Source organism: Pipistrellus kuhlii, unplaced genomic scaffold (assembly GCF_014108245.1).
Source record: "Pipistrellus kuhlii isolate mPipKuh1 unplaced genomic scaffold, mPipKuh1.p scaffold_m20_p_9, whole genome shotgun sequence".
Classification (NCBI taxonomy): domain Eukaryota; kingdom Metazoa; phylum Chordata; class Mammalia; order Chiroptera; family Vespertilionidae; genus Pipistrellus; species Pipistrellus kuhlii.
The window spans coordinates 1,358,275-1,380,005 of record NW_023425595.1 but is presented as its reverse complement, the minus strand read 5'-3'; the positions used below and the strand labels follow the sequence as shown (position 1 = coordinate 1,380,005).

At 65.2% G+C, this 21,731-nt stretch overlaps 1 protein-coding gene across 15 annotated transcripts in view; it reads right to left on the bottom strand.

The window, feature by feature from the left end:
• Positions 1–1,154: 1,154 nt before the first annotated feature.
• Positions 1,155–21,731, bottom strand: part of BRSK2 (BR serine/threonine kinase 2) — a 45,235-nt gene continuing 24,658 nt past the window's right edge. Inside the window, exons 2-22 of one of the 15 annotated variants that reach the window (XR_004986194.2) lie at positions 20,736–20,830; positions 19,892–19,977; positions 18,166–18,306; positions 17,760–17,876; positions 17,166–17,199; positions 16,989–17,057; positions 16,701–16,847; positions 15,415–15,446; positions 14,960–15,124; positions 14,725–14,822; positions 14,490–14,640; positions 13,029–13,094; positions 11,356–11,416; positions 10,463–10,670; positions 9,746–9,794; positions 6,603–6,726; positions 5,059–5,239; positions 4,899–4,988; positions 4,638–4,732; positions 3,009–3,056; positions 1,233–1,323 (exon numbers count right to left, since the gene is read on the bottom strand). Coding sequence is in view for 13 of the 15 variants with exons in the window: in XM_036427276.2 (XP_036283169.1) it covers positions 1,577–1,800; positions 3,009–3,056; positions 4,899–4,988; positions 5,059–5,239; positions 6,603–6,726; positions 9,746–9,794; positions 10,463–10,670; positions 11,356–11,416; positions 13,029–13,094; positions 14,490–14,640; positions 14,725–14,822; positions 14,960–15,124; positions 15,415–15,446; positions 16,701–16,847; positions 16,989–17,057; positions 17,166–17,199; positions 17,760–17,876; positions 18,166–18,306; positions 19,892–19,977; positions 20,736–20,830 (2,186 nt within the window). In the remaining 2 variants the exon portion in view is untranslated. Of the gene's footprint in view, positions 1,801–3,002; positions 3,057–4,637; positions 4,733–4,898; positions 4,989–5,058; positions 5,240–6,602; positions 6,727–9,745; positions 9,795–10,462; positions 10,671–11,355; positions 11,417–13,028; positions 13,095–14,489; positions 14,641–14,724; positions 14,823–14,959; positions 15,125–15,414; positions 15,447–16,700; positions 16,848–16,988; positions 17,058–17,165; positions 17,200–17,759; positions 17,877–18,165; positions 18,307–19,887; positions 19,978–20,735; positions 20,831–21,731 lie in introns of those variants that run through there. The other 14 variants (XR_004986195.2, XM_036427286.2, XM_036427276.2 and 11 more) reach the window with 14 other exon arrangements.

Below are 21,731 nucleotides of genomic sequence, written 5' to 3'. Positions count from 1 at the left end.
TCCCAGCCTCCGGCTGCCGGCGCCCTTGGCACCACGGTCAGGGTCTGTGCCACCGAGCTGGCCGTACCCACAGGAAGAAACACAAGCATTAGCTGGGGATGGGCGAACGGAGCGGCTGCACCCGCACAGCAAACTCTGCAGAGGACGCCGCTGACTCTGTTCTTGGTTATGTGGTGTGTGTTTTTTGTGGACTTTTTTTTTTTCACTTTTTGTCATTTTAGTAAAAAACTCTGCGGTGCCCCTGCCATCCTGTGAGTGGGTGGGGGCCAGCCCAGGGCTTCCTCCTACCCTGCTCTGGACACAGAACCAAGAGGGTCCCCGTCCTGGACCTGGTGGAGGGTCCCTGGGTGGTGGCGCCCACGGGACTGGAGTTGCTTCTACCAGGACGGACAGAGCAGGCAGAGTGGCCTGCGCCGTTCTTTAAATATATATATGTGTGTATATAGAAAGAACCAAGAGCAAGAACCGAACACAAAACCTAGCCCTGCCCAGCGGCTCCCCTCCCCCACACCCTTTTCCAAAAACAACCAAGAAAAAAAGTTTATAAAAATATCTTGCAGGAATTCTTTAAAGTTTACAGTAGCTTGCCGGCACTGCACCCACCGGCCTGCCCCCCAGGGCCCCATCGGCTGCGTCCTCAGGGCACCTGGGCCCAGACCCACCCTGCCCGAGACAGACAGACAGACAGACAGACGGCAGGAAGATGCTGCTGCTGCCCCTTCCCTGAACAGAGAAGTAAAGAAACTCAATAAGTTAAACGGCAAATAAATAATACTGATCTCGGCCAGCCTGCTGCCTCTGGGCCCAGTCCCCCCGGGCCAGGACAGGAACGCGGGCCCAAGAGCACCTGCAGCGACGAGCCGGGAGGACTGGGAGCCAGCGAGCAGCCGCTTGGGTGCCGAGGTGCAGCGGGCCGGGGAGAGGGTGCTGCAGAGGGAAGAGGCCGAGGAGAGGCTGCAGGTGCCCTCTGCCCGCCTCTCGGATGCTTTGCCCACCACGGCCCCCGTGCTGGAGGCAGCCGGGCGACAGGACCTGCCGAGGGCTCTAGTCACTGCAAGTCTGTGGGCAGGCTGGAGGCAGCTTCCCCTCGGAGCCAGGTCCTCCTCCCCGTGGCCATGCGGAGCAGACCCCGGGCAGGGTGCCACGCGGGCCGGTGGACGGAGGCAGTGCGGTGGGCAGGCCTCGCCGCCGGGCACGCTGCAGCAGCAGGAGAGGAGAGGCAGGTCCACGCAGCTGCCTTCGGCGGGCCGGTGTCCGGCGCGGAGCCCAGAGGATGGCCTCGTGGAGGTGACATGTTGACATGTTAACTTTTCGGGATAATTCCTGGTATCAGAGCGGAAACAGTGACGTTGTCAGAGACAGGCAGAGAGAGAAACAGCGAGAGAGAGAGAGAGAGCAGGCACGGTGGGCCGGCCACAGGCCCTGGCCCCCAGTGCCCCTATCCTTTCCTCCCCCGCTCCACAGCAGCCTAGATGGGCAGGTGGGTGTGGCCCCGGGTCCACTCTGGCCGGGCAGGTGGCTCGGGAGCCTTGGGGGCCACTGTCGGGGCCGTGCTGGGGCGGGGAGGGCTATGTGTCTAAGGCTGCTCGTGGCGGGCGGCGGGTGGCCCCGTCTTGGCCGTGTCCTTGCCCGTTGGGTACTCGGCATCGCCTCCAGGGCCAGGGCCAGCGGCCGCCGAGTCACCGAGTGGACTGTGGGCACTCCGCTTGGCGGGCGTGCTGGGGGCCTGGGCCGCCTGCCCGTTCTTCTCGTCTGAAAAAAGTTGTTTAATTACGTCAAAGAAGTTACTCAATGGGCTGCCTGGGTACACAGAACAGAAAACAAAAGAAAAGAAAAAAGAAAAAAAAAGGGGCGAGAAAGAAGAAGGGAGGGAAGGAGAGAGAAAGAGAACAAACAAACAAATGAACGAAAGGGCCTTGGCGAGAGAAAGAAAACCCAACGAGATGAGGTCTGAGATGGGCGTAGGGGGCGGGGACAGGTGACAGCAAGCAGGGTGGGCAGGCGGCCGACCGGCGGGATACCCTCTGTGCCAGGGGCTCCCGGGAGGGGCTGAGGCTTTGGGGACTGAGCTGTGCCTCTTAACTGTGGGGCGGGACCCCAAGGCAGGTGGAGACCCTCCTCCCTCACCAGCCTGGCCTTGCAGGTGCAGCGCCTCCCTTGGCCTCAGCCAGACACGGAGCTCAGACACCAGTCTCAGAGTCTCCCCTCGTCAGCTCTGGGCCCTTGCCAGCTGGCCAGCCCACTCTGAACTCAGCCACACAGACGGGGCTGCCGCATCCCCAAGGGGCAGGACCCTGGGATGGGCGTCTGGCTCTTGGCAGGAGGCCACAGGGTCTGCTCTGGGTGGGAGGCTGGAGCCAGCGTGCCTGCCATTCTCCTCCCCTGGCCAGCCCAGGCCACACAACGTGGACACAGCGGACAGACAGATGGAAGGGTGGATGGACAGGCATGGAGAGCTTGGATGTGGGAGGGTGGGGGGCAGGCAGCCAGAGTGGGAATGTCCTGAGGTCAAGAGGAAGGGGTAGGGATGAGATGACCACCCTGACCTGGGGCCTGTGCTCCCGGGCCAGGTGCACTGATGGGCACCTTTGCTCCAGTTCCTAAACCTGAGCCCTACCAGGTCCCTCCTTTCCCTGCCAGGTGCAGTGGGAGGGCACTGTCGTGTGACCCAGCAGGAGGGGTCCCTCAACCTTCCAGTGGACGGAGGGCCTGCTCCAGACCGCAGTCCACCGCCACCCCTGGCCAGAGCCTGCCCACGCGGCCCTCCCTGGGCCTCCCTGGCCCGCCCCGATCCTAGGCCAGGGCTGTGGCTGCTCTTGGGGGAGGGACAGGGTGTCCTGGCAGAGGCAGGAGGCTGGGCGAGTGGGGGCCTCCCTGAGTCCCGGGTGTGTCTGGACCCCGAGCTACACCCAGACCCCAGGACAGCCCCGGTGGCGGGCGCAGCACCTAGCCGGGAGCGGGTTGCAGGTGGCGTGATAGGCGGAGGCCCCGGCGATGGGGGTTCTTACCACACTTGGAAAGCCTCCCCGTCATCATCTCCACACAGTTAGTGGTGTCTGGAGCACAGAACGGAGAGAGGGGGATGTGAACATGGTTCCCGCCGGCCCCTCAGGGAAAGCACAGGCTCAGGGCAGGGAGTGGGGCCTGAGGAGTGGAGCCCAAAGGGGGTAGGTATGGAGTGGCGGGCTCAGAGCGAGGGCCGCCTGGGCAGTCTAGGGTCCTGCGCAGCCAGAGCCTCGCCCGCTGTGCTGCCCTGGGTCCAGGACACGCTGTGGAGCTGAGAAGCCCACGACTTCGGCCACGGTCTGCGCCGGCCACCCACATGTCCTCCTCCCGCAGGTCTGCAGTCCCCTACCCTGACCCCCCACCTGCTGCAGGGCCTGGGAGGGTTGGTGCTGGCAAAACCCTCGCTGCAGGTGGGATGTGCCCTCGGGGCCTCCCCTCTGTAGGCCAGGCCGGGGGCCCTGTCAGGTGGTTGAAGGTCCCATGGTGGCCCTGGGACTGAGCTTGCTGGACAAGAGCATCCAGTGTGGGAGGGAGGCCAGGGGATGGGGTCAGGTGGCCGAGGTACCAGGTTGGGCTCCCCAGGAAGAGAGCTCATTGGTCCAGGCCAGCAAGGCCCCTGCTCTGGCATGGCTGCAGGCACAGATGCCCGCTGGGCAGGAGCATGCCAGGCCCTGGTCTTGGCTCCCCTTCCCGGACAAGCTCCGTTCTTCCCCAGCCTCGGTTTCCCTGTCAGCACTGCACTGCTCCAGATTGAGTCCTTAACAGCTCAGGAGCCAGAGGCACCTGGCGTGCCTGCTCCCCACCCCGACAGCCAGGAAAGCGGGCCCACACCTGGGCTCGGGCCAGGGCGCTGAGGGACATGTGAGGGAGAAGAGGAGGGCAGTGAGAAACAGACGATGGAATGAGGATGGCAGGGTGGGGTGGACGCTGGGCCGGCCTGTCCTTTAGGACTCCACACAGAAGCACAGCAGGTCGGGGGAGGGCCCACTGAGGCCCCAGCTGGCCGTAGGGGGGTCAGAGAGGCAGCTGAGGGCTGGACACTCTGCTCCTCAGGTCCCAAATGTCAGAACAATCCTCACGACAACCCCGCATCTCACCACCATGCAGACACACACTGCACACCCTCACCAACAGACGGCGACTCACACGGCTCACACCCCATTCCGGTGCTGCCCGCCCCCACAGGCATGGCCCTCGGCCTGGGAGCCCTTCCCTGGATGCTTCTCTAGGCCCAGCTGGGGCGCCCTGGCTTTGACTGGGGCCTGAGGCCCCCTCTCCTGCTCAAGGCCAGATAGTCAGGTCTTCTCACGGGGGACAGACAGCAAGCAACCCCACCCCATATCCGGGCTCCAGGGCCCCAGCCCTCACAGGGCGCTGCTGCGGGGAATCCAGGCAGGACCTTGGCCACCGCTCTCCCGGGGTCTGCTCTCCTGGGGGGTCCTGGGGCTAGCCTGCCCTGTGCCCCGAGACTCAGCCTGCGTTCTGGGCCTGCACAGCTTGTCAGGGGCCGGGAGCTGGCCACTGGCCATGTGAGTGGGCACAGGGTGCCCTTCTCAGGGCCAGCCTGGCTCTTGCCAGGGGATGTGACTGCAGCCCCCTCCTTGCCCCAGCGGTAGGGCGGGACACCTTACCTGCCAGCGTCAGAGGCTACTCTCGTAGCTGGTGGCCACCTTCTGGCCTTTAAGCCCAGCACCCCAGCTTAGTCCTGGCGCTGGCGGGGAGGGTTCTACAGTGGACAAGAGGCGCCTTTCAGTGCGGTGTGCTGGGCCCTGCCTCCCTGGTGTGCAGACTGGGCTGGCCCACTGTGCTGGGAGGCCCTGCTCCCTGGGGGGCGGCGGAGGGCCAGGCCCACTCGATGGCCCACAGGGCGGCCGAGCTGAGCGCCGCCTCACCTGACAAGTGCTGGGTGGAGGGCTGGTCGTGTGTGCTCAGCAGCTGCGTCTGAATGGTCTCCACGACCCTCTTGAAGCGGCGGCTGGGGCCTGGGGGAGACAGACAGCGGGTGAGCCTGGGCGGGGTGGCCGGAGCCCGCGCCCTGGGCCAGCAGCTCACCTGACAGGAGCGTGAACGTGACGGAGTAGATGCCGTTCTCCTTCTGGGCCGCCCCGCCCTCGCTGTAGGTGATGTCCACCTGGAACTTGACGGGCTTCTGGAACACGGCCGGGCCCCCGGTCGCCTTGTACTCGGCCCGGAAGCTGGTCTGGGAGATGACGCTGTGGCTGAGACTGGGAATCTGCAGAGTGGCAGTTCGATGTGAGCAGCGACCCGGCCTCCACCCTGAGCTCCTCAAAGGGGACCCACAGGCCAGCCCCTGCAGCGTCGTTTGTGAAATGGGTGCGGCCACCCTCTCCCCGGGGAGGCCACCACCAGCAGGGCCCTCAGGGTGCGGCCACGGGAGCCAGAGCAGGACTGACGGACACTCGGGCAGGGCTTTCTAAGGTGCGATGAGTAAACATGCACGTGGGCGGGGGCCCTCAGCGGCAGTGAGGACAGGGGGCCAAGGCTGAAGCCTCTATTGGCACTGAGAACAGCCACCTGAGGCCAAGGCCAGGCCATCGCTGACAACGGTGCCTGAGGCTCTGCACCCAGTCGACCCGCTCTGGGTATTTGGGTCGTGGGCAACAAAGGAAACTGGTCACAACAAACCCAGCAGGGTCCCCCCAGCACCCAAGGTCTGAAGGACCAGCCATCCTGGGAAGCATTAGAGGGCGGTGGCAGTGGCCGAGTCCATGCGCCAGGGAGGAGGAACAGCAGAAGGGGCTTGGGGGTCATGGGGGACAGAGGTCCAGACGTGGGCCCAAAGGAAGAGAGCAGGGTACAGGGGAGTCAAAGGGGCCAGAGTGCCTGTGTCCAGCCTGAGGCTGACCCCTGCCTGGTTCTGGGCTCTCCTGGCCCCTGAACCTCTGTGAGGAGCACCCACTGTCCTCATAGCCCTAAGGGGACCTGGCGGCAGCCTGTGACAGGGGCGCTGAGGCTGGGCTCAGAGAAACCCCTGGCAATCCCTGCCCACCGGGTCGTGGGGCTTGAGCTGGAGCTGCAGTGGCTAAACCCTCCTCCCCTCTGGCGATCCTGGGATCCCCCTAAGCTGTGAGCCTGGGGGACCCAGCACAAGGCAGGCCCCACATAGGCGGGTGGGGCCCCTGGCGTGAATCTGGAAAACCCTCAGGGCTTCCTGCTCCCTGAGCCTGGTGATCCGGCAAAGACAAGGGGCCCCACAGAAGACCCAGTGCGGCTGCCTCGGCACTGCAGGCCTCAGTGGGAGGCAGGGGCTGCAGGAGGCCGGCAGCCTGTGGGGCAGGCAGAGGGCACCCCGGACAACAGCCCCCTGGGGACTGTTCCCCAGGCCTGGGCACATCCCCTGGGTCTGGCAGAGGTCCCTCTGCTGAGGCTGCCTGTGCTTCAGCCCTCGGGGTGTATCCCTGCCCCAGTGCCACCCTGTCACAGCCCGCCTGGGACCTGCTCACCCGCCAGCCACACATGCCCCTGCCTGGCCCACACCTGCTCCTCCAGGGTTTCTTTCCCCGCGCTGCAGGGGCAGGCAGAGACAGTGTCTGTCTGGCCAGTGAATGGGCCCTCTGGGGCGGGACAAGGCTCACCGACAGGAAGGCATGAACGATGTCGGCTTTGATGGAGCTCAGGGGCTTGTCCTTGATGACCAGGAAGATCTGCTCCTCCTTCTCGAGGCTGATGAAGTTCCCGAACCAGGACTTCTTGGCCAGCCTGGGGGTGGAGCGAGGGGCTGCTCACACCTCAGGGACAGGTCTGCCCTGCCCGACCCCACATTCCTGACCTCCTGACTGCCTCCTGAGCTCTGATTCCTCCCACCCTGGACCCTGAGCCCCTTATCACCCTGATATCACCATCCTAACCTCCACCTGCCTCGTCCGCCTCCACTCCACCCTGATATCTCCACCCATGCCTGACTCCACACCCTACGGCTGATCCCACAGCCCTGGGCCCAGCAGCACACACTGGAACCCAACCAGGAGAACCCATGCTGACCCAGCCGGGTCCGTCTGGTATGGCACCATGACCCTGGGGTGATTTTGCTGTGTGGCATCCCACAGTCTCCTTGAGGAAAATGGGCCCCTCGCAGGGAGGGCTGTGAGGGGAGCAGGAGCACGCGGGAGCTGGGGTGGGATTGGGGCAGGCCAGGCACCTCGCTTTGCTATAAATGGCAGAGACGTGGCGCAGAGGAGGGGCAACCTCAGCTTCCCCAGGCCACCCTCTGTGTCTCTGCCCTCAGGGACTGGTGGCCCTCCCTGCTGCTCCAGTCCCATGGAGTGGCCTCTGTGTGGCCCTCCCTAGGGTGTGGGTGGGCCGGCGACCAGCTTCTGACAGAAGAATGTGGGAAAGTGGAAGTCATCTCCGAAACCGGGCCACAAAGTCTGACTCCCGGACCAACTGGTGAGAGGCCCGTGGAGACCTGAATCCTGCCCACAGCAGCTCCTGCACCTGTGCAGCACGAGGGGCCACAGCCTGTCACCCCTAAAGCCACGCACCCAGCTGCGCGTGGCGGGTCCTGACCACCGAGGGGACAAGCACGCACCGTTCACAGTGTATGTGTTGGATTTGTTTGTCATGCGGCCATAGGTGACTGGCGTACCCCCGCCGCCTTCTCGCTGCCTCCCTTGCAGCTACAGTGTAGACACATGGACACTCTACCCGTCCAGGGATGAGGAGCAGCAGCCAGGCGTGGCTTCCCCATGGCATTAGTAGGGCACTCCAAGGCACCCTACACTGGCCTGGGCATGGCCAAGTTTTCCTGGTTGTGTGACGTCTTCCTTTTCCTGCCCATTTCCAGAGCCGCTCTTCAGCTGCAGTGACAATGACCAACCCACCTGCCAACAGAGTCCCTGTCCTCCCTCGTCAGCCCGGCTCAGGAATCCCAGAGAAGACGTGAAGAGAGAACATTGAGGACCCCACGCCCTCATTCAGCCACCTCAGCTCCTTGGCTGTCTGTCGTGTTGAGCGAGTGCGGGCTGCTGGCCCGAGCTGCAGAATGTGGCACCCAGGTCTACGCCGGGCCTGGAGCCCACAGCTCATCCTTCTTCTCGATGAAGGCAGAAGAGTTACAGTGAAAACTGGCTTTTTGTACTTTGACACCAAGTGTTTGGCATCTGGCAAAAACAGTCCCGGATCTACAAGAAGCCTGGCTGACCTGGGAAGGCTGGTGGAGCGTGTGTGGGGATAGGCCTGTAATGGTAGGTCGAGGTGTCAACTTGGCCTGTCTGGTCCAACTTTGGGTGTTGCTTCTTAAAAGACATCTCACTAACGTGGTAGTTGGTACCAGCGAGGTCCTGCAGGCCATCACCCAAGCTCGATCTCCCGCCTGCTGACCCGTCTCAGGCCCGCCAGCATTCATGTGCATATCCACCTGCAACCTCCTGGTTTCCTGGGGGACCCTGACCGGTGCAGGGCTCCTAGAAGCTGCAGGTGGAATGTCCTGGACCAGGAGCATGTCTTGTGCAGGAGGCGCTGGGGGTTTCACTGCACCCCACTTCCAGGGACATCTGCACCTGCTCATTCCTACCAGGCTTTTGTGCAGGGACAGGCCCCACGGGCCTCAATGGAATGGAGGGGCACAGGCCATCAGCTACAGCACGTGACAGTGTGTGATTTTGTAAATTCCCTGAAAATCCAGCAGTTACACTGCAAGTACGTTTGGGAAGGCTGTTCAGGGCAGCAGAGAATGGCAACTGAAGGGATGTGACCAGTGGGACTGCAGAGCCCCCTAACCCAGCAGCTCAGGGCTCGCACCTGCGACATGCACAATGACAACTTCTCTCCCTCAAACAGCTGGCCCTGCTGCCTTCATTGCCAGTGCAGCCCCTGTGCCTTGCCCTGTGTCTACACCGCATTTCCTGTTCACACCACCACCCGCGGACTAGGGAGCTGAGGCCCCGGAGGGCAGGCACTCAGACAAGTCTCTCGGACCTTGGCTAGAGACCCTGAGTGTGGGGCATCTCCGTACGCAGACCTGCAGGGTGTGTGTGGCTGTTTCCCCATTGCTCCAACAGCTCCTGCATCTTCTCTCGTGTGACAATGATCCAAGGGTTGTTCTGCACCTGGCCTTGGCCAAGGCCACCTCCTACGCGTGTTCCTGCAGGCTGTTGCTGACTATCCCTCCTTGGCCTGCACTGTGACTTCACCTTGAGATCCTCCATCCTTACAACCCGACACGTCTGGCCACCTTCTGGGCTCTGCTCTGCCCAGCACCCCACCCCGGTGGACCCCCCAGTAGCAGGCACCCCAGACCATTCCTGAAGGCCTCCCCACGCTCAGCACATCCAGGGCAGATGCTGTGTCTGAAGTGTGAGCAAGCCGGACCCCTGTGGCTCCCTTGTGTGGAGGTCAGGGCTCAGCCAGTGTGCAGTGGTCCTTCCGAGGAGTGGCTATGCCGCACTGCCTCCAGCCAGCATAGGCCCTTCTCCCAGGCTGTGGCTCAAGCAGAACTGAACTGTCCCCTACCGGCTCCCCTACCATCCTAGGCCCTGCTCCCTGCCTGGTGGTCAAAGTGCAGGAGGCTCCGAGATGCCCACACTGGAGAGGAGGTGGCTGAGGCAGGAGGTGGAGGAGAGGACCAGCGGCAGCAGGGGCCACAGGGAGAAGGACCTGTGGGCTGGGATGCTCAGCCAGAAGCCCTTGTGGATTCTGTGACCTGTTATGTGGGAGGGTACCCGGGGCTCCCTGGTGCTCTTGGCACTCAGCACCCACCTACTCACGCAGGGCCACTTACTCTGGGGAGGACTCCGGGGTCAGATTGGACATCTCCTCTGGCGTCGGGACTGTGTACACAGGAAGGACAGAGAGAGAAGGTGCGGTGACCACTATGCCTTCCCACAGGCCCCCTCATACTGTTTATGGGCACCTTCCTGATGGGGGTCTTGGGAGCCTTGGGCCATTGGGAGCTGAAACCAAGCTAGGCCTGCTCTGGCCTTCAGCCAGTCCTGCTGTCCCTCCAGGTGTTGGGTGTGCTGGCTGGGCTCTCCTTGGGTGTGTGCACAGGGCCCCACGCCTCACCCCTTGGCTGTGAGCCCAGTTAGCCAGGCAGTGCCAACCAACCCTCGGCAGCCAGCACACAGGCGCAGGCTTACCTCCATTATCCTGTGGGCTTCCTGACCATCATGTCCACACCCACCCAGTGGCCGCCTCTCCTCCCTGGGCCTCCAGCAGCCCGTACTGAGGAGGCCACTGGGCTAAAGAGAAGCAAGGGTTCCATGAGGGTTCCCAAGGCTGTGCCCACTGGGTGCCAAGTCTATACTGTGTGGGCCCGGGCACAGGTTGAGCAGGCTGGTAAATAGTGGAAATCTGTGATGCCTAGGCCTGTGTCAGTCTAGCAGACCCAGGCATGATCCAGGGTGACCCCGGCCTGGCTCCACTTGCCTTGCTGGCCAGGATGGGCAGTGATCCCCAGGCCCTGCCCACCACCTGTGCCTGCCATCATTGAGCTCACCCTGCAGTTTCCGGCGGTGGAAGCGAGGTGAGCCTAGGAAGCTGTTCTTGATGGAGTTGAGCCTTGTCCTCCAGGGCACCCCTCCGACGCTGGGGCTGGACGGCGGTGTGGGGTTGGGTGTGCCGGCCGGGCTTTCCTTGGGCGTGTGCACCGGCGTCCCCTTGGGGGTAGGGAGGGGACTGCCCCTTGGAGAGGGGTGAGGGGTCACCTGTATGGTGGGGACAGATTTAGTGTTCGGTTCAGTCCCAGTGAGCGGAAGCCGGGCGGGGGCAGGCAGAGGGGCCAGCCCCAGGGGCGGGGCCAGCTGGGGGCCAAGGCCGCTGGGGACAGGGTGCCGGGCCTGGGTGCTGGCTGGGAACGGGTTGGACTTGGTGCCTTGCAGAGGCTTGTCGGTCAGCTTGGCCTTGCTTGGCAAGGTCTGGGTCTTGGGGTTGGGCCGCGGGGCGGCCTGTGGAGGGAGGATGTGTCCGGGCCGAGAGGTGCTCTGACAGACTTCAGGTTCCATGGAGGTGGCCAGGGTGCAGGCCACGAAGGGGAGTTCAGGGGGAGGGGGGGGCAGGACAAATTTCCTAACGGGCTACAGGGCAGGCACCGAGGCAGGGAGTGGAGTGCGGGTCCGCCATGCAGGAGTCAACATGCATCCGTGCCCCCACCCACATGCACACACAGCCCCAGGAAGACCCACGGGTGCAGGCATGTGGGGGCAGAGCATTTGCCACCAAAGAAAACAAGTAACACACAAGAAAACACACAAAACAAAACAAAAAAACGTGCAGTTAGCAAGAGCAGCCAGAGCCGCCGAACAGCAGCACCACGCGTGGTCCCCAGCGGCGGGAATGCCCGGCCCTCCCGCGCCTTCGGGGAGGGAGCCTGAGCGGAGGGGCGTCACTCACCCGGGGGCTGCTGAGTGGGCTGGTGGAGAGGCCTGAGGAGGCGCCGCTGATGGACCGGGACCTGCGGACACAGGTGCAGAGCGGGGCTCAGCCGAGACGGCCACAGGCGGCCTGGGTGCCCAGGACGGTCCTGCTGTCCCCACCCGCCTGTCCTCAGGAGAGATCCTGCAGCCTCTTTGGGACCCCGTCGGAGCCCCATGGTGCAGCCTTGGAGTCCTCTGCCAGTGTCCGCGGGGGCTCAGGTGGGCAAAGGGAGCAGGAAGGTTGCAGATTCCTGGAAACTGAACCAGCCTGTGCCAGGCCCCTCTCCACACTCCAGTTGCCAGGAATCACCGGACCCCCAAGGCTGTGCTGCCCAGGGCCAACAGCTGGGCATTAGCCAGCCCCTTGGTACCCACGACCCACCTGCCGGTCCAGAGCTGCCCACAGCAGGCCAGCCCTTGGCCCTCTCCTCACTTGCACGCCCAGGGCCTGGGCAAGACGAGGCTGGGAGGACACTGATCTTTTCCACCACAGGCCACACGGGCCTGCAGGCCTAGCCTGGGCCTGGCTGGAGAGACGGTATCCCAGGGCGCCCAGCCGGTACAGGCACACAGCTGTGCGCACTTGGGGCAGACACGGCCTGCAGGGACTTACCACACCTGCGGCCTTCAGGGAAAGGAATGGGACGGGGCTGATGCAGCCCTAGGAGCGGACAGGGAACGGTGGCTACCCTGCCGCCTGCCCACCTGGCCAGCATGGCCTGGAGGGGTCTCGCCTGCCACACCTTGGCCTGGCCCCTGGGCCTGGGGGGTGGAATGGAGCCCATGCTGGCCAGACCTTGGCTCCTGGCCACTCCACCAGCACCTGTGAGCTGGGGCCCATGGCCATGACCGTCCTCCCCCACCTGACCCAGGCACGGAGCTGGGAGCTCCAGTCCCCCAGCCAAAGCTTTCCGATGCCGAGTCCCAGTTGGTGCCCCCCAGCAGCCACACTGAGGCCCAGTGCCTGGGGCCTTCCACTGAGCTAGTGCAAGCTTGTCGCTTGGTACAAGGGAGCTGAGAGCAGCAAGGGGAGGAAGGGGTGGGAGCCATCCACACGCCCTCCTGCCCAGCCATGGCTGCCTACACAGGGCAAAGCCTGCTCCCGAAAAGCAGGGGCAGCGTGACCAGGGGGGGCCACAGGGCAGGCCAGCCATGCTGCCCTCAGGCAGTGGGCCCTGCAGGAGCAGGGGAGGGGGCTCACAGAGGCCAGGTGTGACCAGCACACCTCCTGCCACCAACTTGGGAGGCTGCAATGGGCTCAGAATGGCCGAGCCGCCTCTGGCTGCCACTTCCCCTCAGGCCCTAGTGGGCAGCATGGTGGCCCCAGGGGACAGCACTGGCCAAGGGGCGGTTAACCAGGACCACCACCGGCCACATCAAGGTGGGCCAGATGGGGCCTCACACCTGCGACCCCTCGGGCCCAGGGCAGGGAGAGCACAGTGGGTCTCCCAGCCCCTCTTGGGCTGGCCGTTGGCCTTGCCCAGTAGCCCACTCCTCCTGGGCCTCAGCCTGGCCTGACCCAGCCTTTCCCCCGGCTTCTGGAAGGTTCCCTTGCCAAAGGGGAGCAGGCCAGAGCCTCAGGCCCAGCCCTGCCGCCAGGCCCGAGTCGCCTGGGGGGCTGGGGGCGGGGCGGGTGGGCAGGGTGTATACCTGTCGTCTTTGCTGAATTGGGGGTGGGCTTCAGCGATATCCAGGCTTTTACTGAACATTGCTTTACTACAGCGGGAACAAAGCGAGAAAACAGAGTTACTGCCACAGCGCCGCCAGACGGCCTGGAGGCCAGGCCACACAGCTCCTAGCTGTGCGCAGGGCACACAGTCGCCAGGGGCACAAGCGGAGAGCTCCAGGGCACAGCACCCCCTGGTAGCCTGCAGGGTACTCAGCATCAGCCCCAGCAGGAGGCCCGCTGTCACTCAGCACCCTATGGCCAGAGGAGGCAGCCCAGGGGCTGGGCTGGGAAGTGCTGGGAGGAAGGGGCTTTCAGGTGACCCTCAGGCTGGGTCACACCAACCCCACCCTAGCACCCAGCACCCAGCACCCGTGGCAGCCAGGCCTGGGAAGCAGAGTAGAAGCCACGGCGGGGTGGCCTCCCACGCCTAACCCCTAGCCCAGGCCCAGGCAGGTGGGGTGGGTGGGTGTGGGGAGGCTGGGGCAGGGAGGGCCAGGTCAGCACTCAGCCAGTCCCGCGGGGTTCCAGCCAGAAGCCAAGGGCCGAGCTTGGGGAGCTGGGCTGGGCAGAGGTGTGCCCACAACAATCAGGGCAGGAGTGGCACTGGGCAGAAGTGTGGCCAGCACTTGCCCCACCCCGGTGCCAGAGTCTGTGGGCGGTGGGCCACAGCTGTCTGGAGACCTGGATAGAGGCTCCAGAGGGCCGGGACCCTAGGCCAGAGGCTGAGCCAGCCTGATCTCCTGGGCAGGACCCAGGACCACTAGGGGGCTGTGGGCCATCAGCCCAGTTGAATCGTGATGGTGGCCCGGCTGCCCTGTGGTTCCCGTTTGATGGTAAATTCCTTGGAGGCTTGGCCAGCTTGAGCACCCAGCTGACCAGAGAGAGCTGGGGCTGTTTGGGTACTCTCGCTGCTCCCCAGGGGTAAGGGCAGGCAGCTGAAGCCCACTTCTGAGCAAGAACATTCAACTTCAGCCTAACAGCGCCAGGTGAGGGCTGGCCAAGGGACGCACAGCTGTGGCTGTGGGCCTGACGGCTGCTCCCTCCAGGGGATCTGCTGGGACAGTCTAATCTGCCCACCTTCCCCCTGAATTCCATTTCCATGCCCTTGCACAGCCATAGGGAACCCAACACGGGACCAGCGGTTAAGAGGGGACAGGCCTGCTAGGCTGCTGGCCCTGAACAAAGCTGGACCACGATCCAGTCTATTCCACCTCAGTTCAGCCCAATCCAGCTCAGCCCAGTCCAGTCTAGCCCAGGATGGCCTAACAGCCCAGGCCAACAAAGCAAAGCCCTGCCCAGCTCAGCCCGTGCAGCCAGTGCAGCCGGCCCAGCCCCAGGGCCAGGGCGCAGAGTGAGGCCAGCACAGCTCAGGAGGGGTGCCTTCACTGACCAGGCCAGGGCACAAGCAGGTAGGGCACTGGGCCCCCTCCGAAGGCACGTACCTCTGGCTGTGCTGGGCCATCTCGATGGCGCGCCGAGCAGGCACCGGAGAGCCGCCGTCCGTCACGCTGAGCACCTCCATGGACTTGCGTTCCGGCCGCCGCTTGCCGTGCCGGTTCAGCATTGGGGAGTCCACGCGCTTCCGGGGAGGGTCTGTGTGCAGACAGGGGTCAGGCCAGGCGGCCTACGGCATCTGGCAGGGCTGGTGTGGGGCCAGGCTGCCCTGGGACCTTGTACCTATTTCGTTCCTGGGGGGCAGGTCCTCATCCTCGTGGCTGGGGTACCTTTCTTTCCGGTCCAGGAGGAGGAAATAGATCATCTTCTCCTGGTTCTCCCTGTTGGGGGGCCAGGGGGAGCCGAGAAGGGTCAGCAAACACGGTGTCCGCTGCTGGACAGTAGCCCTGGGGCCACAGCATTCCCTCGCACGCCCACCATCCCCACTGCTGCCTGCAGGGCCCCGCGTGGGACGTACTCCTCCGACAGCAGGTCCTGCAGCAGCTTGTTGCGGTCTCGGAAGCAGCCCAGCGAGTGCATGCTGTCCAGCACGTCGGGGTCAATGTCCTCCAGGCTGGGCAGCGAGCGGATCTGCACCTTTCGGGGGATGGGCTGCTCTGGCTCAGGCTCGTTCTTGCCCCCTCTGTGGACGACAGGGCACCGCCAGGGGTCACTGATCTCGGCAGGCCTAAGGCTCCTTCCCCCCCAGCCCTTCCTGGGGACCCTGAGTCCTGCTCTCTCCCTGTCCCAGCCCCTGCACACCTCCTGCTCGCCGCTGTGCCCAGCGCAGGCATGCCGGGAGTCCCTGAGCGCTGGGCTGAGGCTGGGGCAGGCCTGCGCTGGGCTGGGTCCTCCCCCCCCGCCTTCCCTAGCAGGCCCTCCGGCTGCAGCGACAGGCAAAGCAGGCGATGAGTGGGAGGAAAAGCTACTTACATATACCATATGTGTTTCTGAATGTGCTCTAGCTACAAGAGAGAGAAACAGGAAGTTAGTATGGAGGGAGCAGGGAGCCCACGTTAGGAGGCCAGAGGGAGCAGGAGCTGGGAGCACCTGGGGGGCGGGGGAGGACCACCGTGGAGGAAGATAGCCAGCAGGAAGAGGGGAGGGAGAAGGAGGGGGAAGGATGAAGGGATGGCAGGGTGAGGACGTGGAGGGAAGGTGGGGGGGGAGAGGGGAGAGGGTGGGGATGGAGGGAAATGGGGAGGGGCTGCGTTCCCAGAGGCTCCAGACTAGCCCCCTGACCTGCCTCCCCAGTGGGAGAGGAAATGCCAGTCTAGGGAAAGGAGGGTGGGGATGGTGGGGGCTGCAGGGATGGGGAGGAGCAGGGGACCCCTGGTGGCTCAGAGGAGGAGGCCTGAGGGAGGAGAGCAGAAGGCAGCCAGGGTGGCCCACGTGCGGGCAGGGGCTGGGGTGCAGGGGAGAGCAGGGGGCTCAGAGGCCCGCTCTCCAAGAGCCTCTCTACCAGCTGGGACAGCTGGATCGGGGCGGTTGGGAGATGGCCTCTTGGTCACCAGGCCACCCCTGTCCCAGGAAAGACCAGTCCAGGGGAGTCCTGCTGCCCTTGCCCTGGGGACCTAACATCCTGGTACCAGCTAAGCCCTGGCTGCCTACGGGCTTCTTCCTCAGAACATCACCCCCCCCATGGTCAGTGTCATGGTGAGCTGAGCCCACTGCCAGGCTGGCCTGGAGGCTGAGGGGCAGTGCTGGAGTTGGTGAATGCTGGTCTCCCAGGCACACCTGCTGGATACAGCCTGCAGGAGGCCCCTGTGCACATACCCACATGTCCATGCACACGTCCACACCTGGGCACATGCTTACACATGTGACCACTACCTGTGCATGTGCACACACCTGTTAAATAGTTATGCAGACACTCATGCAAGGGCACACACACCTATGAACGGTTCTCATGTGCATGAGTGCATATACCTGTGTACACATGTATGTGCACACTGCTGTGCTGCACAGAGGCACTCACACTTACGAAACGTGCAAACAACTGCATGCACTCTCACACATGCACATTCATAACTGTGTACACACACACATGCACACACAAAGCTGTGCTTTCACGCACATCCCGGGCTCCCTGCACTCGCAGGCACAGGTCTTCCTTCCCAGGGCGGTGGCATGGAGATGGAACCTCCGCCCCTGGGGCCCTGAGCCTGGGCTGGGAGTGTAGGCCCGCACCCTCTGACCCGCCCTGCGCCCGCACGCACCGTCAGGCGCCGCGCCGCGTCCACCTCGATCATGCCGCGCAGCAGGCTCTGGCAGTCGGGCGGGATGAAGTGTGGCATGTGGAACACTCCCCGCTTCACCTTCTCCAGCAGCTGCCGCAGGTTGTCGTCGTCGAAGGGCAGCGCCCCCTGCCGGCCGGGGACGGGGTCACCGCGGGGCGGGGGACTGGGCGGAGGGGCGGCAGAGGCGGCACAGAGACGGACGGGTGAGGGGCGGGCGGGGAGAGGCGGACGGGAGGGCGGAGCAGGGTGCGGGCGCGGCGGGCTCACCACCAGCAGCGCGAACAGGATCACCCCGCAGCTCCACACGTCCGCCTTGCGCCCGTCGTACTTTTCTCCCTGCGGGGGGCGCTGTGGTTGGCTCCGTGGAGAGAGAGGGGCCCAGGTGGAGGGTCCGGGGTCCGCGAGGGCGGGGTGAGGTCCCTGGGGCGGGGGGTGACTACTTACCCGGATCACCTCGGGGCAGGCATAGTGGGGGGACCTGAAGGCAAAAGCAGCAGTCAGGGCGCAGGCGGGGCCCGCTGTCCGCCCCGCCATGACCTCCGGGCTGCCCCGCGGCCACAGCAGGTGGGCGCTGAGAGGTGCCGACGCCCCAGCACACACCGCCCAGAGGAGGCCCCACCAGGAGCCTAACGGGCTTTGCTGCCGCCCCGCCCCTTACTCAGGGGGGAGCCCCGCCTAGGAGTCTGGTCCACGAAGGCAGGCATCAGAGGAAGGACCGCCACGGACTGGGGTCCCAACCCTGCACCGCCGCTGCGAGCGCAGAGCTGGAGGCTGGCGCACCAGCTTGCTCGCCGCGGGGGCCAGCCCGCCGGCCTTCCAGGGCCCGCCGCACCTCGAGCCACCGCCAGGAGCAGAGCCCGGGTCCTGCCTGCAGCCCCGGCTGTGAGGTGCTGGACGGGGGCTTGGGGCCTCGGAGACCACTCACTCCGGCCTCCATGGGGCCGCAGCACTGAGCCGCCCGCCGGCCTTGCAGCACTGGCGGTGGCCGGGAGAGGGCGCGGGTGCCCGGATGGCGGGTGGCCGGGGGCGCCCACTCACCCGCAGCTGGTCTCCAGGAGGCTGTCCCCCACCTGCAGGGACGCCATGCCGAAGTCCGCGATCCGGATGTTGTTCTTCTCGTCCAAAAGGAGATTTTCTGGTTTCAGATCCCTGTGGCTGGAAGGGAGGCGGCGGAGGCTGACCTGGGTCCCTCCCCCAAGCTCCACCCACACGGCGCCCGGCCAATGGCAGCACGGCCCGGTGATGTCACAGGCAGCCAATCGGAAGCGGCCGGCTGCAGGTCTGGGACGGAGGGCCTGGGTCTCAGGTCGCACCGCGTGCTCCCTTCGCTCCTGAGCGGGAGTCCCTCTCCCTCCCGGCTCCCCGCACCCCTGCTCTGGGGCAACAGAGGGGCGTCAGCAGGGGCGGGACCCCTAGGGGAGGGTCACGTGGGGGCGGCTCGCACCAGATCGAGTGGCTGTGGCAGAAATCCAGCGCTGAGATGATCTGCCGGAAAAACTTGCGGGCCTCTTTGGGGGTCAGCCTCCCCTTTTTGACCAGGTAGTCAAAGAGCTCCCCACCAGACACATGTTCTAGCACCAGGTATCTGCGGGGACGGGTGGGCTTCAGGTGGGTGCTCACGCTGCTGGCCCACTTCGGGATGAGGACCCCCTCCCCACCTCCCCCACGCCGGGCAAGCCCGCCTCCAGGGGCCCCCCGCTGCGGGAGCATTGGGCCCAGGGTTAGTGGGGCACTATGGCTGCTGACGACCCTCAAGGAGCCGGGGAGTGGCCCTCCCAGGCCCTGCCCAGCCCAGGTTAGGGCCCCCCCCCCAGCAGGGGGCAAATCAGACACGGACCCTCAGGGAGCCGCGGCCAGCAGGTGGGAAAGGGGGTGGGGGACGAGAAGGGTCAGGAGGCAGAGGGCGGAAAGACATTGGGGTGGTGGCGGGGAGACCCCAGCCCTCGGAAGGTGACGAAGGAGAAGCCTCTGGACGAGCCCCTGGTGGAGCCTGTGGGGCTGGTTTCGGGGCTGGGGATCCTGGGACTCGTGGGCGCTGAAGCCTGTGGGGCCTCAGAGGAGCTTGGACTGGGCTGTGCAGACTCCCCTAGGACTTGCTAGTGGGCAGCAGTGGCGTGTGGGAGGGAGAGGGACGGAGGAGAGGACGGAGCAGGGGCAGAGAAGTGTGTGGGCCACGGGGACCAGCTGTCTGCAGAGCTGGTCTTGCAGGATTCAAAGAGTCAGTGTGTGAGGGGCACCCTCAGGGCATAAGGAGTCTGTCAGGGGGAGGGGCTGGAGGCACGCCAGGGGGCACTGGGTGGCACCCAGGTGGGAACGGGAAAGCCAAAGCACAGCACAGGCTGGAGGTGCCCCGCACGTGAGCCCACTTGCTACTGCGCCTCCAGGCTCCCTGTGCTGTCCTGGGACTTCTGACCCACTGCGAGGGGGCTGGCCCCGCAGGACCTGGACTGCCCACTGTCCACCTTCGTCATAGGCATCCTGCTCCCGTCACCAGCCTCTGCCCTAGCTGTATCCCCTCCTCGGGCTGTCCTCCTAGGCCCTTCCCTGCTTCCTGCCCCTCCCCCAGGCGGCCTCCTCAGCCGGGCGCTCTGCCCCTCGCCCTCGCGTGTCCGTCCTCAGAAGCACCTCCCCAGAAACAGGGAGGTGACCGGAGTCCTGCACGTTGTGCAGAGAGGTGGACCAGGTCTGCCCCCGCTCCTGCCTGCCCCCCAAACTCATGGGACGTCACCAAGATGCTGCAAGACAAGTGCCCTCAAGCCAGTGGGGGTGTCCCCGGTGGGTGCCCTTGTCACGGTTCCTGCGGCTCACCGGTGACGGGCCCCAACACCACCACCAGCCCCCCTAAGGCATGTGGGAGCGTCCCTGCTCCTTAAGGCGCCCCCATGGGGCAGCTCCGCATCCATCCTGCTGAGCACGAGCTGGGCCGTTCCTGCCATTATGAGACCCAGATGGCCCTGCCCCTTGACCCCCCTCCCCCCCTCCAGCCATGCCTCCAGGAAGCCCTGTCCCCCACGGTGGCTCAGGTGGTGGCTCTGTGAGTCCCAGTGTTTGGTCAAGGAGCAGTGATGTTCCTGAGGCCGCCCTGCCGGGCCCCACTGCCCGTCTACCCGCCCTTGGGCCCTCGGCCTTCACTCTGGCCACCCCAACTCTCCAGACCCAGCAATACCTACAAATATTTTTTGTTTTCATAAACATCGTGCAGCTTGAGGACGTGCGGGTGTTCGATGAGCTTCAGGATGGCGATCTCCCGCTCCACCTGCGGAGGGGGAGAGCATCACGCGGGCTCCACCCCTGGAGGCCCTGCGTCCATCCAACGCCCAAACGTGCCTGCCTGTGGGGGGGGGGGAGGGCCTGTGGGGCGTGGGCCCTGGCCTCACGCTCCCCAGGAGCCTCGGCTGCTGGGAGCAGAGGGGAGGTGTCCCCAGCCCCTCGGGGCACGGCTGAGGGCTCTTGGGTGCAGCTGGGGCTTTGGGGCAGGGCCAGGCTAGCCCAGGACCTCCCCGCTGTGAGGTGGCCCGGCCTACCCAGCGTCACACACAGCCTCCCGGGGTCAGGGCCGCCTCGGGCCCCTTGCCCAGCTGCATGTGGTCCCTGCCAGCCTTCAGGGCGATGGGCCCCCGTTGTAGCCCCATTCCTTCCCCCAGCTGCTGTCTCTCCCCTTGGACATCTCAGAGTCCCAGCCGGAGTCCAGGACCTCAGCCAAGTGCTACCCAAGGCAGGGTCAGCGTCCACCTGCCCCCCCGCACTGCCCCATCCATCCAAGCAGCTGCCACTTCCCCTGAAAATCACCCACCTCGGGTCCTCGGGGTTCCCCAGGCAAACCCACCCAAGTCCCTCTCTACCCTCAGCAGCCAGAGGGGCCCCGGCTGATGTCCCCGGCCCGCACCACCTACGCAGAGTGCGGTCGTCACGCAGGCTCACTCCCCCGCAGAGGGGCCCTGGCCGGCCTGGGGCACTGATGGCGGGGCCAGCCCCCCCCCCCCGCCCCCCGCCCCGCCTGCCCCCTCGGCTCACCTTCATCAGCACGGACTCGCTGAGCTTCTCCCGGTTGACGATTTTGATGGCCACCTTCTGGCACGTGACACAGTGAATCCCCAGCTTCACAAGGCCTGTGGGGGGAGAGGCCTGTCAGACCCGCCCAGCGCCTGGAGGACCCCCAGCCGTGCCTAACCCCGGAGTGGTCCGGGCGGAGGGCTTGGCCAGGAGGGATGTCACTCACAGCCCCTCACTCCAAGTCTGGCCTCTGCCCGACCCTGGCCCTTCAGTGTGCCTCGAGCTGGACTCCTGTGGCCACTGTCTGCCCTCCCACACTCCCTGGTCACACCCCACTCCCATGTGGGTGACGCTGAGCCCTGCCCCCAGGCCTTCAGCTGCCTAGATGCCCCCAGCAGGGGAGCTTGGGTGCCCTAAGGCCCAGGAGGGCCCGCCCCCCAGCACACTCAGCCCCTGCCACCTCCTCAGCCTGGACAGAGGCACCGAGGCAGCAGGCCAGGCCCACGGCCATGCAGGGCAGCACACCTCAGCCTGCCTCGCACCGTCTGCCCCGGAGCCCCCACTGGGGGGAACTCCGGTGACTGCTCTCCTGGCCACACTTCAAGGACCCTGGCCCCCTTGTCATGTGGGCAGAGCGGGGTGCCTGCCTCTCCAACTCCTCCCAGCAGCACCCAGCCCCCTGCCAGCTGCCCCCTGCCAGACTGCTCTGTGGCCTCGGGCCCCAGACACCCCGCACTCCCCTTCCTGATTTGGGGGGCCTGTTAGCCCCGGCATCACAGCCTGACGGGACGGAGGCTGTGTTAAGGGATGCAGACCACGTCAGGACTGCCCGCTGTGGATGCTGAGGGACACCACACTGTCATTCACTTCAGGCCCCTCCTCCCTGTCATCTCACCCAGACCCCTCAGGTCCCGGATGCTCGGGTTTGTCTCCGCCCCTTTTCACACTGGGAGGGGGCAGTTTGTTACCAATTCGGGAGCCCTTTGCGGTATGTCCCGCACCCACGCCTTCTCCCAG